Raw genomic sequence first — 26,763 nt, forward strand, 5'->3', positions numbered from 1 at the left:
CTCCAAGCTGGGCCTTTTCAGCTAGGCCAGAGTTGTGTCAGGCCTACTCGGAAACAGACCAACTATAGCAGCAGGCTTGGCCTGTTCAAAATACCATGCACTGAGTCACTCCTTTATTTCATTGTAATGGCTGTTGGATGCATTGTACAAAATATCTAAAGAGAAAGAACCCAAAGTACTGTTAGAAGTGAGATTCATCTCTGTGGCCAAAAAGGACAAATTTGATTCAGAGTGAAAGCCTTGTGCATTGTTTTACTCAGCAACAGGAAGTAAAAAGGAAAAGCTGAACTTCCCAAGGTGATATACAGACAAACACATACACAACCAAAACAACAACAGTTAACTAAACAGCCACTAAATGTGGCTTTGACATGTACGTTACCTCTACCATACATCAAAATTGAAAGAGGTGTTCGCTGTCTTTCATAAAGTCAGAAATATTTCTAAGAAATAGACTTTGACCTAATCTTTTTTTAGACTGTGAACAAAAGGAGGATGAAGTTCGTCGAAGATGCAGAAAAGCTTATAACCATGTTTGCAAATTTTCAAGATACTTAAGTTTGAGTTTAACCTTGTAGGACTTTTGGAAGGCACTTCTGAGCATCAGGCGCAGGGTTTTGGCAGCTGCACAGGGAGCCTGGTGGGTCAGCCCTTCTCTGCGAGCTGCTACTCTACACTAATCTATTTTAAACCATCTGTGAAATTAGCAAGATTTCCTAAGTCCTTCACCTCCAAGGATTAAAACATTGCTAAGGGTGTGGACTGTTCTTACATACTGTTCTCATATGCATGTTTGATGACTCTTGAGATCAATATCAGCTTCTTTTTTCCCCCCTCTTTTTTTCACCTGCACTTGAATTGGATTGAAATAAGAAGCAAAAAAAATGCTAAACATCTGTCTGAGAACCACAGAAACAAATAGGAATAAAACGGTGTTTACGATAACTTAAACCAAAGGTTGAATACCAGGAAAAGAGAAGCTTTGTGTTACATATTTTTACATACAGTAACATCAGGGAGTTCAGCCTTCACTAAAAGAGCCATACCTAGGCATGCAGTACGTCTGCCAAAGCCAGTACAAAGAAGTCATGAGTCAAATCTAATGAGAAAATCAGATAAATAGCAGCTGTTCTTGGGGAAATGGTGCTGTCTGACAGATTCACTGGGTGCAGCGGCTGTAGCATTGAGCAGATCCAAATGAGTAAAATATTGTTCCAAGCGCCCCTCACTGCTTTCCTTCCCTCCGGTGTTTAGTCATCAGAGTTGTGAAATAGCAGCCCCGCCGCTACACGACAGAATTGCTGTATTAATTATTGTGCGCTGTTCACACATACACATCTTTGTACCACAGTGACAGTTCATTCAGAAAGGCCACTTACAAACAGCAGTTTTACTTACCTCAGCCAACCAGCCCGCCAGTTAGTCCTCAAACCTCTTATTTAATTATTTGTAGATGAAATTCATTCACATAGGATTTAAAAATAAAAATGGAGTGTTACAGTTACAACTAAAAATTAAACTCCTGTTAAACTGTAACACACGCGACATGAACAGTAATGTAAAGACAAATACCCGAAGCAAAGAGCTTTGTCTATGCTATTAGATTTCATGCAGGCTGGGGAAATTATTAAGATTTACTGTGCAAAGTATATGTCTAGTTTTTCCATTTACTGCTAGAGAGCGCTTACACAGGCATCTATTACAGACACAGCCGTTAACTGTAGTTTTCCTTTGCTCTTGGGAAGGAGTGGTAAAAGATGAAGTGAATGATTAGGACAACAAATTTTCCCGAATGGTTAAAAAAGACTTTAGGTCCAGGCAGTTATATTTTGTTGAACTGATTTCCTTTTCTGTAGATGAATAGGCTAGCACTGAGCTAGAACAGTAAGTGTATGCTGATTTGTAATAACACTGACTTCAAATTTATTTGCAGTGTTTTACCCCGTGCATGATGAAGGAAGCAGGGTGTAGAACTCATGATTATTATGATGATAATGAGCATTAGATGGCAGAGATCCAGTGAAGAGTGATGGGCATAGCCTGGGCTTACAAGTCTCACGATGACCTCTGGCTCTGGCACACACACAAACACCTGTCTCAATAGGCACACGCACGCGCACACATTCACGCTACGAGCCCTCTGAATGCCTTTCATGAGGTCAAGGAACCTTTGAATGTGTGCTTTCACAGATTGTTCTTAAAACCAAACCAGGCACAAATCCTTCTTTCGAGATGAACCTAACAAACTGTATGTTGTGTGTTATCCATTATACCATTTATTTCTCTTTCTATTAAACTGATACCAGTTAGCTGTGTTGCTGTTTATCCTTCAACATACACCAGCAAAGGTCTGTCTCTCCTGAAGAAACAGGCTGTGATTTTGACTGTGATTAGTTAAAAAAAAGTCACTGCGTAGGGATAATTTTGGTTTTTGATTGGCTGATAAAGGTGAGCTCACCACTGTTTTCCCTTTTTGCCTCCTGAAATTTGTGTCTTAAGAGGTTTAACAAGTAAAACTGCCAGTCTGCCACAGCCACCTGCACTTCATGTCCATTTAACCCACTGATGTATCAGTGTCTGCTATGGCTGCACAAGCCATCCAGTATTCCAGCAAGGATGTACAAAAGAAGAGGTTTTGATGTGTTTATAACAACTTAATTTGCTACTCAAACAAATAAAAATTTAAATTAAGGCTGATAAACTGGAGTGTTGCTAACATTAGAGGTGCTAACGGTAGCCTTCTGTTCTTGAATATTCGAATTGTCTTAATTTATAATGCCAGTAAGATTATATACGGTCTTCTTTTTCTTCTTCTTTAAAGCCCCCAAACTCAGGGTGCTATTACAGAGACTGGCCTTCTTGGCACACCCCCTTCTAAGGTTGAAATAGTAAGGAAAATTGTAATGTCAGTCAAATCCTGGCTCAGAAAATGCTGGTACTGAGGTAAACAAGGTTGATAGACTTGAATGCAGAGACCATTGGTAAAGGGATTGATGGGGTCCAAAAACACATATGCCATGGTTTTGCCATGAAAGAGGTCCGCATACCGATCGTCTTCAGTCATGTTTCTATTCACATATTTTTGTTGCTGATCAAAACGAGTTGGTAAGTTCGGTTGAAATGTTTCTACCTTGTTGTACCTTTCTAAGCTTTAATCTGGGACTTTTAAGAGAACCATAACTACTTTTATTCACTAGTGGTTGTGTTATCCTGTTAAATTAACAGGTTAAATTAATATTGTTACAGAGGCACAGGACTAATAATGGCTGCAGACTAGCTCTTACGTTAATGTTATCATGTAATTATTAGCTGCTACCCATTTCCTTAATAATAACGTAACAGATGGGTAATATTAATAATTGCTAACCGTTAACTGGCCAGATTAATGTTTATGATAATGCTTTAATACGTCAGTGTCAAAACAGGGGCTATAGGGAGTGCATGAAATTCTTCATAAAGACCAGGATGTCTTTAAGATGCTTCACAAAGATTTTTTGTGCTACTGTTCACATGGTTTTCTGTGTCCAGCAGTGTGTGTAAAGATGGAGGTTTCCATCCAAGTATCAATTTTTTAATAACCCTACATGCTACTGAAAAAAATGAGTACTTTGGAGTTTTCAGAATTTTGGTATCCAAAGGTACTGTAAGTATCAGCTCTGGCAACATCCTTAATCCAGTGCAGTTGTATACAATGTTATTATAAAATGATTACATCTATCCATCCATCCATCTGTTTCCATCAGGGAGAGACCAAAAATGTTGAATTCTCTCTCAAAACTTCCTTAAAATGTTATAAATGAAGAAGTATCATCAAAACAGCAAGGCTGGTTTGATTTCATGTCCATAATTGTCTTCAGTTTGATTACTTGAGCATCAAAACAGTGACTTATCAGTTGAAGACAGCGATTCTACCCCCCAAAAAAAGAGATTCATATACTGCTGTCATTGTGGAGCACAATGATGCCAACGGTGTAAAACGACATCAGCTAACTGTTCCCCAGCCCTCGGTTTTCTTACATTGCAGACTTAAAGAATGTAACAAACGCCTCGACAAAACAAATGATTACACAAATCTTAAAACAAAATGTCTCTTTAATTTGTAAGTGTCAACAGCAGTACAAAAGATGGAGTGATGTGAGCTTTTTGTAACACAATTTCTGTCTCTTTTACAGAAAAGGAGGAACTTCTTGAGGTAAATGAGCTAAAACAGGCAGTTATTGAGCCCACTGCTGCATTGTTACAATGGACAGAGATATTACAGAAATATGGTGTTACAATATGTCTGAATTGATCCTGTGGGGACAATTTAATCATATACAGTATACACATTCTTAAGGTGCCTAGATGCACCCAGTGTGTCCATCATCGGTTTGTTTTTACTTGATATAGTGTATTAATACTACCAAAGCCAAAGAAATTGCTTTCCACACACACACCAATGTAAAATTATTCACCTTAAGTTTACCTCACGTCAATACTGCACATGGAAACCAAAGACTTGCTGATGTACACTTTGAAGCCAAGCAAAACAAAACAAATATAAAATAAAAAAACAACTAAGTAACATTTTAATTTTTTTTCTTTTTAGCAATAATATCCCTAGCAAATAATTGACCTTTTGTACTGTATAAAGAACAATGTGAACACAAACGTGATGGCAACATTTTTTTTTTAAGTTGAATTAAAAACTTTACATTGGACTGTACAAGATATTATGATAAACTATTTACATATTCCGACATAAACTTTTTTTTAAAGCAGCAACAGACACTATTTAATTCATTTCTCTAATAACAGCCAAAACAATACTTTCCATGGGCCTAGGTACCTGCCAGAGGAGGGGGGGGGATAAGAGATTTCTAGGCGGAAAATTGTATCAGGCTGCCAGCAATTTCAAAACAGTGGCTCCAGTGATAGAAGAGCCCCACACAGTGTTGCTTGAGAAACAACGCTAAAAAGCAAAGTACCAAAGACGGCTATAAATGTCATCCTGAACAAAAAATTTTACACTTCTGAACAGCAGCTACCATGTCAGTCCAGCATGTCAGTGAATTGTGCTGATTAAATTAACACAGAGAACATTCCCACCATATACACATCACAAATTTCAGACGGAAAAAAAAAAAAAATCAAATTACAGTAAGTAATGTTGAAACCATTTGTGAGTCTAGCAATTGGAAGAAAAGAAACAAATTGTAAGGGCTACGTTTTCGGGATGGCTGGATAGTCATGGACACGTTCATTAAAAATTGGCAACATACAAAAAGATGGCAAGTAGAGAATTAACTGAGAAGAATGCACAATCTGTGAATTTTGCCACATTGAAATAAATTGAAATAAATACTTGCACGCTCCCACATTTAAAACAATAAAAAAAAATCATTTGTGTTTGAAGCAGTCATTCATAAAAACATTTGTTTGTTACATTAATGTCAATGCAAGCCAAATGCATGCAGACTTTTTTTTTTTTTCAGATTTTGCACTCATTAAAAAAAAGTGCCACATACTATGAGTGCTATTCTAAACACAAAGCACAAGTGAGCATTATACAGCATACCGTTTAAGTTCTATGATGATTGAAAACACACGATTTAATAATTCTGTTAAGTGCTTGTTGTCTGAATAAGTACCATACTTGTTACCAAGTTTAGCTTTCGTTGATTATTCAAATTGTCTGGGGAGCATCATGAAAACATAAGCGAGTGAGGTGCGTCTTTTTGTCTCAGGACCAGTGCTGCTCTCTTCTAATAAGCAGGAAAAAAATAAGCATCTACATGAGGTACAGTGACTTGTCAGGTTTTAAAAACATGAAACCACATACTACAAAAAAATAGAACAGCCAAATACATAACTTATACTTCACTAATGAACAAAAATATATTTCCTATGTTGTATTTACAATTAAACCTTAATGAGATGGAGAATTAACTGAAAACTATGTTTAGCTCCAATTCATTAAATTGTTTGTTCTTTCTTTTTTTTTTATTCATCTGATTGTCCATGATGTCTTTAACTCAAAATTTTAGAGCCAGCAGTGGCAAACAATAAATATGTCGTGCAATATACAATGCACTGAAGTCTGGTTTTTCATGGCTCACTGAGCCTGCTGTTGAATTTCCTGCTCACTTTTCTTGTGCTGAGTCTCTCCTCTAGGCAGCCCTGAAGATTAAACAAAGTGTCCATTCATCACATGTGTCTTTGCATAAATAAACAAAACAAGCAGACAAAAAAAAGAAAAAAAAAAAAAAAAAAAAAAAGACTCAAATCTGGTAACTGTGAGAGCAAACCCACGTGAGTCCAACTGGGGAATTTTGTTCATTCGTGTTGTTTTTCCTCAAAACAGCTTCACATTAATCAGAATAGATAAAAATACAATTTATATCCAGTGCTTATAACACTTATGAAACATTGTCTCTTTGTGAGTTCTTGTTGTCATTATTTTCTTTCTTTTTTTGTTCTTTTTTTTGTCCTTTTTTTTTTTTTTTTTGCTATTTAAGCTCAGTCAAGTTTCAGTTCCATGAAGAGTCCTTTTAACTACCAGCCCACTAAAGTAGTGTGGCATAGTCATGAAAATATTTACAATCGCATACAAATACATCTAACCGCCAGCAAACAGGAGCAAACAGTTTAGAAATACCAAACAGGTTGACTTGGAGGGAAATCCACTTGGGTTTGTTTGTAGGAGAGCATCTTCATGACGTGTTCCTCAAAATGAGAACAATATAGAAAAGATGCAATGGAAAATAATAAAATCTGAATTATCTATGAGGTAATAAAAAGGGGAAAACATGACTTAATATAAATATGTCCAGAAGTTTAAATGATGTAAGCCAGCATCTGATGGGTAATAACAATAAGAGTACAGAAGATAAGAGAGCATTAAAGAACCGTCTGTACCAATTTGAGCTAGGAGAAAAATGCAGTGACCAGCAGTGAGCGTCTTGACCAGTTAAAGCTCGTGACGAGATATTCATGTCCTCCAAAAAAGCTCTGCACGCTCTCTGAAATGGACAGGTTCAAGGGCATGGGAGGGGAATAGCTGGACTCATGCATTAATAATGCTGTATTTCAGATGATACCCAGTCGTCAGTCATTTTAATAATCCCCCACAGCTTGATGTACTTGTTCCATCTGCTCGCCAGTGCCTGGTGATTGGGCCAGGGTGGGAGCCCTGTTGAGGCCTTATTTCCAGCACTTTGATGGAGAGCACAATGAGCGACACACACACCATTTTTATTGTTTCCCATCCTTCCCTGGTGTTTTCTCCTTCTCTGAGCCAGATGGCGCCCCCTGGGTGCTGAGGTTGCCACAGGCTGGGGTCAGAGCAGGGCATGGCAGGGAGGAGAGCCACTTAGACCTTCTGCCCTGTAAAGAGGATCTGAGTCTCAACATCAAGGCCTTGACCGCTAGATGAGCTTTATCTATCTGCCGTCGCTGGAAGGTCAGGACTTGTCAGGTTTGAAGCTTACATTAAGACTGAGTTGCCTCTTTTCTGATTCTTGCATTTAGTCTGTATTTTTTGAAGTGCAAACAATGAGAGCAGTATAAAGCTGATCAGATTATTGTAAATGTTTCAAAAGCCTCATAGGTGATAGAAGGTTTATAAGTGCACTAATTAAAAAAATTGTGTATTTTATGCTTTGTATATGAGTCTTTTCTCTATGTCCTTGCAAACTGTCATTTCTTTTCAAGACTACTTCAGTAATCAACTCATTGCATCAACCCGATGACCGTGCTCTCCTTTAAGACTTCTTAGTGTCAGTTTAAGATTTACAATGTCTAAAAAGAATTAAGATCAGAAAAAAAATTACGCTTTAAGACCTAAGACTTTAAACTTGCCATCCAAATGGGGCTAAAGTGTTTAACAGAGCGCACTGTAGCTACACATTGTACAACATCAATTTAAGATTGTAATGCCACCAAAGCTGCCTTTCGCTACTGTTCCAATCCCACAGATTGGAGGCCTTTGGCCCTTTAGCATTCTGGCCTGATTACAATCACTCTGATTAAGATCTTGGTGAGTCAGAGTGGACTGCAGAGCTGGAAATAAGTGAAGGATGCCACAGTGCTCTGTGTGGACAGGGATGAGGAAATGAAAGGGCTGGCTTCATTGATGATCACTGCATTGGCCTCCCCAAAGAACAGCTAGCATCACAAGCTACCGTCCACAGATGTAACATATTGTAACCTCCTGCAGAGCTTGCTGCTTCCAAGTTCCTGAGTTTAATTTGTTTATTCTGTTTGGGTAAATTAAAGAAGGACTGGATGATGAAGCTGCATTAAGAGATGAAGAGATTGTCTAAGACTCAAAGACTTGAAACAACTTGAAATGTTTGGCACTTGCGCACTAAATTAGGTTGTTTTGTAATAACAAAAAGAAAAACACAATAATAATAATATTACTGATAGTAATAATAATGTGTAATTAGCCTCTGTACTACGTTGGAATCACTCCTTATCATTTTGAGATATTTTGTTCATATTTATCTCTTGATTAAAAACATTCACAAGCTGTTGGCTGGCACGCTATACCTGAGTGAGAATATTATTCCCATCTTGAACAGTTAGGTAATGTAGCAAAATCATCTAATTGAAGAGGAAAAGAAGGTAAATGACAGTAAGAATTACCTAGGTTCATATCAAAGGTTGTAATTTCAAGTTGTCTTTTGTTTTAGGCAATAACCTAATTGTCTATATGTCCATGATCTTAACAAAAAATAAACAATGAGATAAAAAATATATATATATGTATATATATATATATATATATATATAAATTACCACAACCAAACTGCTTCACACACTTAAAGAAACACTTAAGACCAAATAGCTTTTGATTCAGATGAAGCCACAGCTGCATGCTGGCTTTGATATGATACATCTTTTTTTTTTTTAAAACATGTTCAAACCTTTTGTGGTGTAGTTTTTGTTTTCTTTTGTTCTTTCCCTCCCTCAGATCAGACCAGCCCTCTGGGCATCCTCCTGTATGAGTACTGTTTCTGCACTGGCCTCTTCGGTTAAAAGGTCTCAGTTGGCACTGACTGGCTCTTGTGTGTCATTTTCACTGCTATAGTCTGATTTGGGCTCGTCCTCAAAATCTTCGTACATGTCCATTTCATCCTCGCCATTGACCGGCTCGCTGTTGTTCACCATGCCAGTGGGCTCTAGCTTCATGTTGTAGGTGCTCTGAATGACGGGAATGGATGGCTCAGGACTCGCTGAGGCACTTGAGCACTCCGATGTCATCTGAGGTGAGGGTGTGGTGGTCGCCATGGTGATGGCCCCAGGGTAGACCATGCTGGCGCTTGTGGTGATGGGAATCTGCGGTGGCTGCCTATATGTATAAGAAACACATACATTTATATTAAATGCAATCAGTTTTCACGACGCACTTGATTAAAAATTGATCAGCATAATCGGAAAAAGAGCACACGGAAAAAGCGCTCAGTGCTGCTCATAGTGCGATTGCTGCTTAGGTTGGTGGCTACATGTCTCTAAAGTACGTGATTTTTTTTTTTTTACAGCACTTAAACTGAGATGGCTGGATTACGGGTTTCCCACAGCAGTCTGCTGTAAGCCAGCAGCTCTGTGAAAATGATTTGGAAAAAGAGAGGTACTCCTGACAACTCCCGTTTTGAGCCCTCAGAAACACTACCCAGTTTATTGGTGACATAAAACCAATACGTTGCTCCTGCTGCTCTTTGCTGCTTTTGCGCTGGATAATTGATACTCCAGCCACTGAATCTTATGACTGACATGGGAACACCTGGAGAAGGACTCTCCTGATAACCACAAACAGTAAATTAAAGTGTTAAGCCTTAGACTGCTGCTGTCCACGCTTACGTAAATATACACGTAGAGCTTATATATGTAATAATGTCTGTATTTGGTGCTCCATCAGGAGATTACGATTGTCTTAAATTATTAGTAACCCTCTGAATTAAGCTGCTGAGTTAGCAACAGTGGTTAACTCAGCGTTCACTTTTGCAAACACTGCTTTGCATTGCATGCATATGTTTTCTGCATTTTCTTGTGTATTACATATGGCAAGGCTGGGCTAATCACAACTGTGTACTTACCCCACAGTAAAGAACTGCCTCATCTCTTGTCGCCGTGAACGCATCATCTGTTTGTACTCTCCGATGCGGAGTTTTTTTCCGTCAATAATGCAGGTCCTCTTAGGCCGTGGTTTGTACTTGTAGTTTGGGTACTTCTCTAGATGAAGCTTACTTAGACGAGCCTGCTCTTCATAGTAGGGCTGTTTGTCCTGGTTAGACATGGACTTCCACCGGGAACCTACACAGCACAGTACATTCAGATTTTCAGTAACCAGAAAAACTGTTTGTGATAGTAGGAAACTGCAGGAATCCATTGCTCTTAAACATAACCACTAATTGAACAAAATAAGCAGAGAGGTGGTGACCTTGCACTTATATAAAATAACCAATAATGCAATGTGAAATTCATACTCCTTTACTTTTTACTACATTGCATCAAGATTTAATTTAATACAGAGTTACCCCTAATAAGGGTGGACGTTTTCTAGAAAAATCGCATGCATAGATTTACTGTCTGCTGCACAACAATCTCTTGATAGCTCTGCATGTGCACATTATCTGAAACCAGAGGCAGGCTTTTTCCTTACTGTCAAACAGTAAGGAACAACAAGCTGGAGTAGTAAATACTGCAGCTCGGTGAAGTGCCCTACACTGGCATGGATGACAGCACTTTTAACAGCTCTGATGTATGGACTCCAGTGTTGAGGGGACAAGACCCATTTAGTCTCTGTCATTTTTCATGACAAACACTTATGCTAGTGATGGGCTATAAATCCATCTGTATGCTGAGGCGAACTGATGCACAGTGGTCTACGAGATAACGTGCATACTCTCTTTTTTAGACGCCAGACACTTTCTAAGATATATGCTTTTCCGAGTGCAATAAACCCATGAGAATGAGCAAAACTGAAAAAAAGCCTGCTAAGTCAGTGTTGGAGAAACACCATTAGTAATTGAAAAACTCAGATTGACTACAGTGCTCTTGAGCATGTCAAAAGCTATGAAACAAGCTGTGGTTCTAGCAAAACTATAAAACTAAACCAAAACTAAACTATAAATGGTGCATCATTATCAGTTTTGTATAAAGCAAAGAAGTCAAGTGCTCACAGCTGTATGTTTTTTAAAGAGTCTTACCCAGAATCTTGCTTATGTTGGAATTGTGCATGTCGGGGAAAGCCTGGAGGATCTTGCGCCGCTCATCCTTGGCCCACACCATGAATGCATTCATTGGCCTTTTAATGTGGGGCTCGTTGTTGTTTCTTCCCCGAGATTCCCTGAAGACTCGCGCCTCGGTGGGTCCAGCGCCTCCTGTTGGCCAACAATAATAGGGTTGGGGTTTATCTGCAGAGCCATTGACTTCCTTGGACCCCGGAAAAAACAAGGGCAGGAACAAGAAGAGAGAGCGTGGCGAGACAAAGTGACAAGCCATGTTTAAACTCTCCTTCATCTGCTATCTCCATCATGACAATTATTTCAAATGAGTGCAGAGATGCAAACACTCTGTTCAACAGAGTCTACAGGGTTGAATATGGCGTTTAAGGTGGACCTGATCTCTTTAAATCGGGTCTATCCAAAAACAGTACAGAGAGAACAAGGAGAAGCCCTTTGACTTCAAGAATAATTCAGTTCTCTGTCCACAAGTCCAGCTTTTCTACTTGTGCACATATATTTCAGACTCACAGCCAACATAAATATAAGATTTGAGCCTGACTTAAAAAAAAAAGCGAGGAAACACAAACTCTTGCAAATCTTTATAAAAGCCAAACTCCATTTTACATATATATGCACAAAAAACCCCTTCGGTTTACACTTCTTTCTCCCCTTGTTTCTCACTTTCTTCCTCTTTCCTTCAAGCACGCACACAAACAAACAAACCAAGCACACATTAGCTGGGAGAGAGTGTGCCGATTCTGCAAAGTGCTGTTTCTCAATCAGGGCATTCACAATCAGCATAAGAGAGTTTCTCTCAGTATTAAACTGTACATCAGACTGATAATGATTTCTGTTTGCATGCGCATTTGCTTCCTTTTATATGTAAGATGTGAAAGAATTAAATAAAAGCAGTATGAATATTTAAACAAACAAAAATATGTTGATAAACAAGGCTTGAAAAATAAGACAAAAAAAGCCTTCCATATGCTACGATACATCTTTAATGATCTCAAATCTGGAAAAGAAAGCTTGGGATGACTCATGCATATTTCATCATCCACATGTGAAGCCTTCTCATTAGACCATTCCACTAGCAGCCTTGGCACACGTTACCTGGGGTCTGATTTCTATTATTATTTCAGTTGATAAACAAAATCAAACTCTTAATGAGTAATGGAGGGCTGTGTAGAGACATTAATTCCAAATCCACAGAAGCCTCGCCCTGCTCTAATCACTGAAGGTATTACTGCAGCATTTTCAGCCTCAAGAGTTAAAGTGTCTTCGCTTCAAAACAACATGTCCTGTTTTCAGAATTATTATATGAGACAAGTCTTTTTAAAAAGGCAACATACTTGCAGTACAATAGAGATGAAGGTGTGCTGGAACTTTGTTTTTGTTTACAGGGTAAGAATTCTTGAGGTCTAACCTACCTAGTAGAAAAGCCTGTTTCTCACAGTGCAAAAGCAGATGAATTGACTTTTCAGCAGCTCATGTTTAACAGCCAAAGAGCCACATTTATGATCCCTTCCTTTACCTGGAAAGCCAATAAAAAGGTGTATTTACTTATGAGTCAAACTCATATAATTGCAGGTGTTTGCTGGTCTCTCTATTTGTCTTAAATAGACAGACTAAACATTACATATGCAGAGAAAGGTAATAAATGCATAGTTATCTATAACTTTAGATTCATTTTCAGTTGCCAAAATGTCCTTTTAACCATATATAAATGCATTTCCTCATCATTGCTATCTAGACGCCTGTGTTCTTTTAATTTCACAGTCTCGTAAAATATGCACCAAATTAGAGATTTTTGTTACTTTTCGAAATACTTTCTCTACCTCTGCAAGCACCGCGTTTTACTCTGTTTGCTGAGCTCCCTCATATGCTGTTGGCCCGAAAGCCATCATGAATTCAAAAATAATACACTACCTTTGCTGCCAGCGAACCCCACAGTACGTTAATTTCATTTAGCATGCACTCACTGTACAGAATGAATTGATTTCACTTTGTTTGGTTTTGACAACCATGTTTATTGTGCAATGAAATGTGGTGTGGCGGAGGGCTGACAGTATCCATCAACGCGGGGCAATCTGCTGACTGCCGGGGCCAGATGAAGGTATTCATTAGCTCAGGAGCGCAGCGCTCACTCAGACACGACAGCCAGTGTCTGCGCCCTGGGATCGCTTGCCGTAATTTACGATGCCTGCCGTGCCATTACTCTATCACTGACACTGATTCAGCAATTTATATACTGGTGCGCATGTATATGGGCAGAGGTGATCTTCTTATGTAGCGGGAAGGGGGGGGGGGGACAAAACAACTGCCTGCCATCACCTAGTGCCACATCCATAGTTAGCCAGGAAACCAGCCACGTGACTAGGTTCATTGGAGGGAATCCAGATGAGGCATGGTCTTTTGCTGCACATGACTGCACGAAGAAAAGCATCGCTTTCTGCTCTGTCAGATGCTGCAGAAAACTGCAGACTTGAACAACAGGAGTGATGCACCTCGTAAGTTGTTCCGAGGCACACGCTATGTGGCTTGGATATGTAAAATACTGAAAGTGATGAAAGCTGCCTCGGAGAAACGAACAGCCTAACTTTGCGAAAGACCTTTAACCTGAAATAGCAGCGAGGTCTGTGATCTGTCTGAAAGCACCTTGAAGTACAGAACTGCTTCCTTATTCAACCCCTGTAATATATATGACTTAATCGGGGACATCCTGTATATTCACACAGCAAATTGCTTGCAACTATAACATGCAATTTACTGCCAGGTTGTTTCCATATTTTTGCAGAAAATCACAACGCTGCTCTGACATTTTGCAAATGGTCAATAACTATTGTTTTCCAGGAGGGGCAGGACATTTAGGAATCAGTTAGTTAGGTGTGTGATTGTGTAAATAAACACAGATGTTTAGTGGTGACAGGGCCAGGCCCCCTGGGTGGTAGCTGGGGAGGGAGCGAAACAGAGGGAGTGCTGCTTAATAGAATTTATTGTGATTCATGAGGCCCGCAGCTCAAGTGTGACAGAGCGATATGAGAATCCCCTTTTAATTTGTCTCTCCTGGAAACACTGCAGATGAGCAGCATGAATTACAGTGTGAAAGAATGATTGTGTGTGTGTGTGTCTGTGTATGTGTGCACATGGTGGAATAAAGAACGAAAAGGGAAAGTGAATAACGAGGAAGAAGGAAACAAAAAAAGAAAGGGGGCGAAATGGAGAGAGAATGTAGTGAGGCCCCACAGCCTGTCACACCTGTGAGCTGCAGGCTCAGACTCGACCATATAGCAAGCCAGAGGGTAGCGCTGCCCCAGCTGCCCCCTCTCCTCCTCCTTACTCATCTTTGTTCTATGGGCAGACACATAATGTCACCCAGGAATCCGCTCAAAAAGGATGAGCCTCAGTGAGCAGGCAACAATCACGCAAACCTGCCAAGCCCTCCCTGTTGGGATCAAATCTAACACCTCTGAGTGAAGGCATTTACTACTGACAATAGAGCCTCTCCCTCAGAGCAGGATCAGGCGAGATTAATGTGTGTGGACGGACAGGATGCGGCGCTCAGTGGCTCTGGTCCAGTCTGAGTTCGTGGCATGCTAATTAAACCGGTGAAAATCACAAGTGATGTAAACCACATTAAAACATCTCAATTGTCTTATTTTTAGTACCCAGTTGGGATCGTTTGGGTTTCCATACCCTCTGTGTGTGTGATACTGTGTGAATGCATGCATACACGTGGGAACTTGGGAACAAACAGGCAGCTTGTTTCAACATGCCGCAGCTTTTACTTTTGCCTGCAGAGCCAGCTGTCTTATGCATTTAGTTTAATCTTACACAACTTCTCGGCCTCTGACACTCACAGAGAAACACACACGTTTGTCCGTTTGCTCTAAATTTCAATTTGCCAGCTTCAAAACAGAACTTTCTTATTGATTGTTTTGACCTGTGCACCTACTGTTTTTGTGACTTGACACGTTATTATGTCAAAGGCTTCTCATCTAAGCTTTCTTCCAGAAAAACTCCCCGGCAATAAAAGCCAGAGCTTGATTCCCACAGACTCACAGCAGAAGAAAAACAAACATCTTCAAACAATCAGCCCATATAACACTTCACAACAGCTCTGAGCTACCGATGTAAAGAAACTCATTGTCAGTGATCTGTAGCAAAAGTGCAAGACTACTGTTTTTCTTATCCTATTCCACGAGGACACTTCTCAGCTGAAGCTTCTCTTTTGTTCTTCAGTCTTTGCTTGATATTATCTCATTGGGCTTTTAGATTAATTCTGTTTCCTGCCTCCACACATCTCTCAACAACTCCTTTGTTCTTTGTAGACCCTGAGTGATGGGGGCGTTTTAGACAAACACACAACCTCAGCTATATGGCAGCTCCATACTGCCATATGTGAATGAACGAAGGGCCTCGGGGCTCAGGCTTTTGTGGTATTTGGTAAAGACCTAATGAATTTGCCAAGGGATCATGTGTGTGGCTTGTGACTTTGTTAAATGATGAAAATCCTATCTATTCCTATTTCTTAACCCTTCCCCCCCCCCCCACACACACACACACACACTTTTGGTTGTTCGGAGTTGGGTTTCTGCCTGCTTTGCAAATATTAGCTTAAAGAACCTAAAGCTTTCTGTGAACTGCCGCGATAACAGAAGTCACTGTGCCTGCTCAATGCGGTTACTCTGTTCTGGATGGAAAGCTGCTACACACCAACGGGCTTTCACACCCTATGTATGGGTGAGGTGGTGCACCCAGTAATTTTCCCTTTCAGGAAACACCAAAAGTATGTGCAGTGTGTTCTGATCTACTCGGGGGAGGGGGCTAAAATGTTTCCAAATTCATTTGCCTCCTATTTTTATAGGTTGTTCCAAAACTAGTTACTGATGCTACATTTTTTGGATAAAACTGCCTTTTTGTCATGGAAACATTTGTGTTTTTTTTATGGTAATTTTTTAGAAGAAGTTTCAATTCAGCAGATCTTATTCACATTGAAAAAAAAATGCTTGGCACCTGGTTGACCTTTGACCTTACATAATCTAGAAGGCTAATGTTTTCTATGCTTTCATATTTATGCTATTAAACAGAATATAAATATTCTCGTGCACTGTATATTTCTTCATTTTATGGTATGCCGGGGAGCCGAGCTTTCTTTGGTTCAAGGAAGAGAAAATCCTCACAAGATTTCAGATGTAAGCATGTTCTCAGAAGAGTAAATACTTTGTGGTTCACATCTCAAAATCCTGCTTCACATCATTCATCTCCGTGCCTTCCTGTTGGTAAAGCCTAAAGACACAGACCGATATATACATATGTATGTATGTGGTGTAATAGAAGAAATGCTAACTGTGTTTTGAGTTATGTCCATTGCCCTGTCTCCCAGCCACCCCCCACCTTGGGAAGAGGACCTCTTCTCTCCTCTAACCTTTGCTTGCTCCTAATCCATAACCCACTGGGAAAACTGATGTGCGGTGTCTGGTGCTAGCCTTTCCCTTGGCTCTAAACAGGACTTAAAAGGACAGAACTTCCCTGGTGCGCACTCTGTTTCAGTCCTGACTCCACAGTAGCCACAGAGGGAGGGTTCCCACTGGGAGAATGAGCACTCAAAACACATCTGTCCAAGGAGTCAGACGGGTGGGATGGGATCTTCTGCTGTGGCTTACATGGGAAACATGTAAATGAATCCACTAAATGCACCTCTAATTCTCATCTTCAGAATTGGGTGTGATGTGAAACTAAATGTGCTTTGAAGTTGGTAAACAAATATTTTTATAGCAAGATTTCTTTAAAAAAAAAAAAAAAAAAAAAAAGTCTATGTGAACCAACTGAGCAAGACCATTTAGTTCTAAAACTGAACTGAAACGTGCCTAAAACTTCATTGGAAAACGCTGATGTGTTACATTGTCCTGAGAAATATCTATCCTTCTGCCCCGAGACTTTCTGAGGCATCAAAGATGAGTCAGAACCATTTTATTTTCTGCTCTGGCTCTGAAGTCCCATGGAAACTGCCACAAATATTTATGTCAGACAAATATTAGTTGCACTGAGGAACTCCTTGCTCCTGTGTAGGAGCCAGCTCCACAAAAGCAGATGACGATTTGTCACACTGGTGTAATCAGAATTTACACACATGCGCTCAGGACCTCAGACAAGCAACAACAGCAACAGGAGTCAAGCTTGGAAAAAAGCCAGCTTTGTCCTCAGGCACCCTTGTTCTTCGCTCACCTACCTGTGAAAACCTCAGAGCGACGGCTCATTTCAAACGGCATTCACCACTTCTCTCTTGCATACAACTGTCCCAACCGCTCTGCATGCAGTACTGAGCAGTAGGCCTTTATTACACATCAAAAATCCCATTTCTTTTAAAAGGTAGACTCAGTTTTGAGTGTGTAGACAATCCACCCATTGCTCTTAATATTTTCCCCCCAGATAGTTTAGAAAGTTAAGTAAAATGTTACAAATTATGCCGATGTAAGGACTGGATTTAACAGCATGTAATAATAATTAAAGGGAAAAGGCAGAAAAACAATGAAATAAAACAAAACTAAACAAGAGACCCAATAATGGCCTTACCATCTAGATCTTCTGGCCTGGTGAGGTCAATAACTCTGTGGCCAAGCTTTCCCTCCTCACCCAGCTTGCCAAGGTGGTGCCCAATGCTGTCAAAGTGTGCTCTTTCCTACAGAGAAAAACAAAGAGTCAGGTAAACAAACCAGCACATATACACCTTTTTACAGTGACAAAACAGCTAAAAAAAATAACAAACTCCATCACAAATCTGAAAATTTGAAAAGAAAAAAAAAGTGTCTTTGATAAATGCAGTTTGTTTTGAAAAGCTGCTCTTTTGACATGAGCTAGATGCAGCTTTTTCCTCATCTCTCTATTCTGTAGCTGTTATAATGGATGACAGGAGGCAGCGAGACAGTGAGGGCCAGGGGTGCTCTAAATAGATTTACAGAAGGATACTTTGTGATCCCGAGCACACAATGGGGCCGTGGCCCTCTTTGCAGTGCTCAGATTTTCCTCTGTAATCTTCTCCTTACATCCTGCCTTCCAGTCTACAGCGCCCTGAGCTCAGCGCCCATCATTTATTCAGAGTTCATGCTTTGGAGAACACACCGTGTTTTCCCGTTTGTCATGTTTCTTTGTGCTCAGATTAAACTTGGCATCATGTTGTACTTGTCGCACAATGAAACCCTGTCATTCAGCGCTCCGTGACAATATTAAATGTCATGTCCATGTGCATTTACAGAATAAAATAACAGCTTTCGGGGGGTCTCTGAATAGTTGCTGCACATTACACTTAATGTATTATGCAAGGGGAGAGTGCCGACTGCTGCTGGTTCCATTGTTGAATGACCTACTTCCTCAGTGAATACACAGGGCATTAGCAAAGGGCTGTCTTCCTCTCTAAAGACTCAACTAGGAGATGGACACTTTGACTCTGCATGATACAAATAATCTCCCCCCCTCCCAGGTTTGCCTGGATGACACTAAAAGCAGGCATGTTGCCACCATTCAGAAAAAAGCATTTGTTTTACTCCCAGGGTGCACGTTCAATCTCTGCCAAAGATGCACTGTCTGCGCTGACCTCTGCCTCTTTTCTTTCTAAACAGGCCTATCACATGCAGTCTGAGCAGACACTCAGGTAGAGTCCCCACACAATACTAACAGCTCCCCTGCCTCATGCAACGACACCAACAAACACATTAATCTTTGAGCCCCTCCTCTGTGAGGCATTCCACTGTTTTGTTTTTGTTGGGTTTTTTCACGTTTTCTCCCCACAGGGAAGTTCTTTTTCCCCAGGTGATAAAAACAACTCTAACAACTGTGCCCGCAAACATTTAGTTTATACCTGTAGCCAGCCAGCTGACTTATTCGAACTTATTTGTTTTTATTATGATAAATGAAATCATGCTGGTGAAAAAAGTCAAAATGTATTATAGTGACAGAGGCAACAAAAAAAAAAAAAAAAAAAAAAGAAATCTCTTTAAAATGTTTTCTTTTTCTTTTAAAAAAATTCTCCTTTTGTGCATTTTTTTGTTGGGGGTTAAAAATTCTGACAAGATGAAGAATGAAGATAGTTCAAGTCCATTTGAGGCCTTTCACAGTATTTTGATTTTCCTCATGCTTTTATTTATTCAAGAACTATTCCTCAAAAGAAAGGACCACGCAAGAGACAGAAAGAGCACTGCAATTTACCATCATACTTGAAGGAGCAGTCATTATTTATGGCCAGCTGAGTGATTCTGATGTACAATTAACCACTACCTGCTTATGGCCTGTGATTAGAGGCTGTCTATCTGACGGCCCTTTGCTTACTTAAGTGTTTTCTAATTATGACATATGTGGTGGTCCCTGCTGGGCATGAGGACACTTTGTAAAGCGAAGATGGAGTATGGTGCCTCTCCCTGTGTCACATTCTGTGTAAAGCAACACATGCATGAGCAAGCACGCGCGCACACACGCACAGACGCGCATTCATCACCCAGCCACATTATTGCTCTTAATGAAAGAAGCTAGCAGCCTGATGACAAAGTGACTGAAGTGCGATTAGCTGGATGGGCGATGGTGCTGCTTCAGATGCTACTTGGACAGTCTGCTCGGAAGACGCGGCATTCATGGGGTAGTGTGTGTGTCTGTAATAAAGTAGTCATCTCGTCCCTCTTCTGCGCTTCGTTGCTCCCTCTTGATCAATCAAGTCCTTTTATAAACTCATGATCATTAAGCATCATGTTGGGCTGAGAAGGAAAGAGAACAGGGACCATCCGTCAATGAATTTCATTAATGGCTAGCTCAGCATTGAACTTCTTTCTCCACCGCACAAAGTCATATGATTAGTGAGCATCAGCACACCAGACAGCCTGGGACAAGACTGAATGAAGCTCTTGTCTTTGAGGTAGCTTTACTTAATTTGACCCAAGGAAAAAAAAAGGAAAAAAAGAAAAGGGGAGGTTGTGGTTAGTGGAAAAACATCTACATATACTTTATACAACCTCTTTTACATGCTGTAATGTAATGGTCTAATTGCAGTATTCCCCTCCTGTGGGCTATGCTAATTAATATCAGACTATCTGTGCAATATGGTACCACAAATTTTCATAAAATTTTATATACTGAGCTTAATATACTTATTGGTTATAATTTCCATAATTTATATCAGTGAATTAGAAATAGACTGGAAATTAGGGCTGTAAATTATCCGCAAAGCATCACGGTTTTGTTTTAAGGTTGGAAAAGATTCAGTGAACTAATGCTTCTTTACTGCACACGCATCAAGTGCTGTGATAAATTAATGGCAGTTTTATTATTTTATAGTGTCATTAAATTTTTACTGATCACTCTGACACAGAGAAGTAGCAAAGGACATGCAGTATCTGGGGAAGCTAGCCATCCTGCCAGAGAAAGAGAGGGAGAGACTTTGAAAGAGGGAGCCAATCAGTATATGGCCAATATTTAAAAAAAACAAAACAAAACCCAAACACACACATATATATATATATATGTATATATGGCTTTAAAAGTAGCAAAAACCAAACATATATACTACAAGGCCAGCTGAGGAAAATGTATTGAAACACCGCAAAATAAGAACAAATTGAGGCTGGTGTGAATAGACAAAGATAAAGAGAAAGGAAACAAAAGATATAACAGTACACATCATTTCCCTCCCACTCTGACCACGACCGCTGGCAAGCAACTTGTCCCTCCCTTAAATGACTTCAGCATGCAGCTCTCCTCCCCACAACTAAAATTATAGCAGTGCACTCAGAGCTGTAGTGGAGAACTGCCACCCACAATAATATCATCTGCCCTGCCTGTGCAGTCTTTTGTCTTTAAAGTTTGGTAACACATGTATCTGTTCAGTTGCACATGGCTGGCTTGTGAGGGAACTCACAGGGAGACTGAGTCACAGAGGAAGATGAGAAAACAAAGGGGGTAGATAGCAAAGTTTGTGTAACGTCTTGGGCGAGGGAGCCCAAAAGGGCCCTTGTCAGTGTTGTAAGGAAAGCTTTAATCTGGCTGGCCGCAGAACATGTGCCGGAGGCCTGCTGCTCTACCCACAGGGTGTATTCTGGGCAGAGGCGGGTGGCGGACGGCCCTGTGCATTGTGCCTACTCCGCCCTATATTTAGGCAACGCATTGCCAATCCTGACACTCCTTCACTCTCTCCTTTGCAAATAGCTTTAGTCAAAAAGGCAAAGGCAAATCCAGATGGATCGGGATTGGTCAAATACACATGAAAGAAAAGTACAGCGAAAACTAACTGTGGTGCAGTTTTTGGAAGTCAGCTCGGTTTGGAGGATCGGGTTTGGCTGTGAAATGAAAACTGAATCTTCTACATAAATAAAATAAATAAGTAAGTGAAACTTTACATTTCTCACACCACAGTTAAATGACAAATTTAAGTCCCATTATGAATTCTGAGAGCAGTTACAACTGCACTTGGTGAGACCCATTAAACTAAATCTCACCACACTGGAAAGTGTCTGATTGTATATGATTAAGATCTCATGATTCAAGCTTTTACAGCGACAGGACTCCCGCTTATATTTGATAATGTGCTGAACTGGCTCCAGTTATATCACACACCTGGTATGTGGCAAGCTGAAGGCAGTAGTCCTGACCACAATGCAGGGCTTTGTGTATCAAGTGTCAGTCACCACTGTGGTCTTTAGTCCTTGAGTGAAGACTGAGGGTCTCACACTAAAGCCCTCAACAATCTGTCCCAGTCCTGATGCAGACAAAGACTGCACTTTAACATGGCTGCAGCTTCTCACAGCTCAGCACCTCATCTGTTTTGTATTTGTATTGTAACCAGTTGTAAGGTTATTTATAAGTCTGCAGCTTTCCAGTAGTTTTTGCTAGTTTTGAACCATTTAAATGTTAAGTACATCCAGCCATGCGGTAAACCCACAGTGCCTTTCATGCAGGCTGTTGCTCTCTTTTTACCCATAGATGTCCCTTTGCTAAGGCTAATGCAGGCAGCAGCAGAATCAACAGTAGCAGCCACAAAAGCCTGGCATCTGTTCCATAGTAGTCATACTCAACATCACACAGAGCGGAGATGGCCGGCTATTCCAGTCCTATTTGTACTGCCAGGGCATCAACCCATTTGTTTTAAAAGGCCTTTAATTAAATTAAATTAAACCACTTAAACATCTTGTAAGCTAACCTCTTGTGTGCTTTCTGTGAGTTTCGTTTTTTTGTGAAAAAAAAAAAGCATTTTCATTATTCAAGATCATTTTTGCTGTAGTGAAAACAAGACAAACCCACATAGTGTGACCCTTCAGTGCTAGTTTGAAATTTAGTTGAAACAGTTTATTTACTTCTACATGTCTACTATGAACATTTTCTGATCATGTTATTACATTACACATGTGGTTGGAAGGAAAATGTCGCAATACTGTGTCATTCTCAATTCAGCCCGCGCGTGCTGAAACATAAATTGTGTATCAATCTGAGAGCTGCGAAACATTTCTAACACGGTGTTCAGTTCCTATTTTCTTTGCCGCACCGCTGAGGTAATTTGTGGTGACAACATGTACTTTTACGAATTTCCGATTCTTGATGAACCAGAAATGTTCGATGTTAAGTTGGGCTTAAATCTCCAGCCTTATCAAACCTGTTCAGGTTACCAACAGCAGGATATTACAAACTGCAGCTCTACCAAAATGCCTTTCACATCCAGACAAAACATCAAGACTTGTTGGACACTCTGGCCATCATGGTCCTACTGCAACAATACCATAGACTATAAATGGTTCTTTGTAGCCTATTCTTTTCCTCATCCTTTGTTGAATGTGCCTTGTGGTGACTACAGCATCACAGGTCTTAGCCACCAGGGCCAGCAGCATTTCTAATCAACTGTAGCCAGCCAGAAATGCACTATGTTAGATGACAACTGTAGAAAATAATGGAGCCACCATCGCCAAATGACCCTACCAAGATGGACTCTTGATGTCTTTCTGGGGAAGAGGCAGGAGAGCAAAAGACTTGACCTGGGACAGGAGCCCGCAGACACACACACCATGCACAGGCGCATTTTATCCCGAGTCATACATTATTTTTTATTCTTTTGACTGAGCTGAACAATTGGACAAAGCATTAATGTAAGCAATCTTCACAATAGCACTTGCTGGCTACAGCCAGTGTCTGGGAGCGGAGCATAATCTAATTTGGATGGGCAAACCCTTGTATGCCAAGGATTTACATTGCAGCCAAAATGCCTTGGTTTGCAATTTCCAAGACAGCAGTCGAAAAGGAGCAGAAAATTGCTTCCAGGGCTGCAAACCAGACAAGATTATATTCAAAGTCTTTGTGAGGGCTTTGCCTGAATAGAGTCCTGGCATCACACACACACACACACACACACACACACACACACACACACACGGGGGAACAGTATAACCACTATAACCAATAGGTTAGGAGTCTGGATTTTGTTGGAGCACCAGTGTAAGCTCATTTGAATATTTACAGGCTGAGCTTTGGGAAACGGGAAATGGACAATTGTAGTCATCAATACTGAGGAGAGGAGAGTTGTGGGGCAGAAAGGGCAGTTCGATAGGTTAATGCACTGACCTTTCCCCTTTTGATTCCGGTTAGGGACATGTCAGCAGAGGAATATATTTTATCTGACACCTCCAGAACATCACATGCTACAGTTTATTGGAACTCAAGCAAAAGAGGTTGATGCTCCTATTTTAGAGATTTTTTTATGCACAACTTATGAAAAAAACTGCAGATTTAGTCACATGATCAAACAGTATGTAGTACACTGCTTGTGTGTGTGTGCACATAATAGATGAAATGTATAAAATGACTTTTGTCACATGGTCATGAATGACTAAGGCTGAAAATTCAATTAACACTCTTTCTTCGTAATAGGAATTCCTCTGCTCATTAACAGGCAGTTTGCAGTTTCCAGACAATTACACTATTGATTGTACACTTGGCCAGTTTTTAAATGTATTGAATTCCACTTAGATTTTTTGGTCTTTATTTAATGTGGCTAATTACATAAAAATGAAAATTCTTTTATCACTTCTTTATGTAGATGTATGCAGTATATGTCACAATGGGGCGATACAAGCCTACTATTGAAAACTTTTTTGAAATATTTAGCTTTCTACATCTCTCATGTGTTAATTCAGCTTGAACATTTGATATGAATGATTTGAAATGATTGCTCTGTCCTGCTGAGTCAGTGGAAATGTGTTAGCAGGCGGTACCTCAGGTCAAAAATGCATGCATGCAACATCTGAGTAAAAACATATACACACAGATGCTTCTTATGGTTCATATGACCCTGAAAAACAGCATGTCCAGTTGAAGCTATGGTGCATTATAGAGGGGAAAAATTCAAATGGTTACAAATGGATTTGGTTGTAGTGTATATGACTGCAGGCATACTGGTGCATTCTAGGTAAAAGCTTCCACTGTGTGAGGAAGAGATGGTAAATAATGGAACAAAGTAATTGCCCTCTGCAGACAATAATACCTATAGATAAATATTTTAAAAAGGCAAATTGCAGAAGGGTTGTAAAAGGTTTTATTGTACTGATGGGATATAGTAAAAACAGACAAATAAAAAGACAAGCAGGAAAATCTGCTCCTGTAAAACATGAATATTTTACATGTCCTCAGGTTAAAGCCTTGTATACCGTAGAACAGAGGCTGATCTACACAGTGTTCTCCTAGGTCAATGGCCAGGAAGGGAGAGGGAGAAAGAGAGCGCCAGAGTCATGGTGATAAAGGTTTGGGAGGAATGCATTGTACTGTTCAGATACACTTTATATGAAAAGATGAATTGATCCATCTCTAAGCAGCACTTAGACCCACTCCTCTGCCCGGTCATTACAGTGGGATAAATCAATATTTAATATCCCCCTCTAACAGCCACACTGAATGATCTTAACCTCTCCTTAATCCCATTTATGTTACCTTTCCAGAATCTTCTTCATGTAAGCTCTCACTTTGATAAACTTCCAAACAAGAGACTGGGAGGGGGGCTATTAAAGACCACGCCATATTTATGTCAGGTGAGGTGCTTTCTTAAAATATTAATATTCTGAAACTGACCAAAGTGAAAGCTTTTATCTCGGCTATTCGAACCATTCTAGTCTGCTGGCTTGTTGTATCAGCAAAAGACCCGCTCGGCTTCTCTCTCATTTCACTGCTGAATTACAACTGACTGTTCTTTATTACAGCCAAAGGATGAAGATGATGGGGCAATTCTTTTAGCTGACTTGATAAAGCCTGCATCTAATTTTACACCATCCTAATAGGACCAGTGTCACTGAAACCAAGAGGTGACAATATCTCACTATGATTTGCGTAGGAGGCAGTCCAAGGGTGTGCTCAGTTAAGGTGCCGTTTAACAGGACTGATATGTCACAAAAAGAGGTGGGTATCATAGTTTTTTCAAAGGCATGCATGGGTCTAAATAGCCTCAATACTGCGATCCAACTGTTCTAAATAGTACTTTATTGCCTTTCATACATTCTAGTATTGAATACTATACATTCACTTTGTTACTGCCATAAACAAGTAAGTGCTGAAAAATACAGACAAAAGGTGTTTTGGTGAGGAATGAGTCATTATTTCAAGCAAAAAGAAAGGATCTCTACAATCTCAGATTATTGCTCTAAAACTGGCTGATCACAAGCTGAGTGCAAAGTTGAAAGAAAACAAAAAAAGCCTTAAACTGACTAAAAAGAAAGTGAAAACATTTTATGCTCTACATACCACACGGACAGTGTAGCTGTAGGTGTGTGCAGTCTGTTGATTAAGCCATTGTTCTGCTCTTTTCTTGTCATGCCAGAATTAACTGCTTGGCTGACCACAGGTTCACCTCAGTTGTGACGCAGGGAGGCGGCTCCTGTGACTGAGGATGACTAAAGGGTACTTGAACACTCGTGCTTGAAGCTTAATGTGTCACAATGTAACTAAAATAATAAAATAAAAGCTCACAAATCTTTTGTGGAAGGCGGCACACCTGTTCGTCTCTTAAATTAAGTCACACCTATTTGAGTTTTTTGTTGGGGAATTACGAGATTGATCAGTTCAGTTAGTTTCTTATCTTTGTTCATGCTTCTGTGCTTCCTCTCCGTCGCCTCGATGGGCTGCATCGGTTTATTTGCCTCACTTCAGTAAGAGTATAGTTGATTGCCACCTGCATAGACAGTGATATCTTCCAAACACCAAATTAGACGGAAATCAAAATAGATATTCATTGACTTTTTTACATATACATTGACCTAGTTGAGGCTGTTGGTTGAAAGTGTCAGGTGCTGAAATATTAATGAGCATCGCTCCCAGTTTCTGCCTGCTCCTCACAGCCAACTGGCAACATGGCATCAAGCTGAAGAGAGGAGGACAGCTTTTTTCTTTCCTTGATTGACTCATCGATTGAAGATATTTTTAAAGGGAATCCCTGGGAGTGTGTGCTCCTGGTACAAAGCAACCCCATCCCGTGTCAGGGGACGGAGAGGGCTGCAAGTCGGCTTTAATTGGGCAGAGACTTCAGAGTCTTCTTAACCCACAC

General features: G+C 40.2%; 1 protein-coding gene across 9 annotated transcripts in view; it reads right to left on the minus strand.

Moving 5' to 3' along the window:
- Positions 1-4,074: 4,074 nt before the first annotated feature.
- Positions 4,075-26,763, minus strand: part of sox6 (SRY-box transcription factor 6) — a 128,863-nt gene continuing 106,174 nt past the window's right edge. For all 9 annotated transcript variants that reach the window (XM_084934846.1, XM_084934804.1, XM_084934836.1 and 6 more), the window contains 4 exons: positions 17,787-17,892; positions 11,193-11,366; positions 10,080-10,296; positions 4,075-9,334 (listed from right to left, as the gene is read on the minus strand). In XM_084934846.1, coding sequence (XP_084790972.1) covers positions 9,028-9,334; positions 10,080-10,296; positions 11,193-11,366; positions 17,787-17,892 — 804 coding nt within the window. In that variant the 3' untranslated portion in view covers positions 4,075-9,027. The remainder of the gene's footprint in view (positions 9,335-10,079; positions 10,297-11,192; positions 11,367-17,786; positions 17,893-26,763) is intronic.

Source organism: Perissodus microlepis, chromosome 1 (genome assembly GCF_051167445.1).
Source record: "Perissodus microlepis isolate ML-2025 ecotype Zambia chromosome 1, ASM5116744v1, whole genome shotgun sequence".
Lineage (NCBI taxonomy): Eukaryota > Metazoa > Chordata > Actinopteri > Cichliformes > Cichlidae > Perissodus > Perissodus microlepis.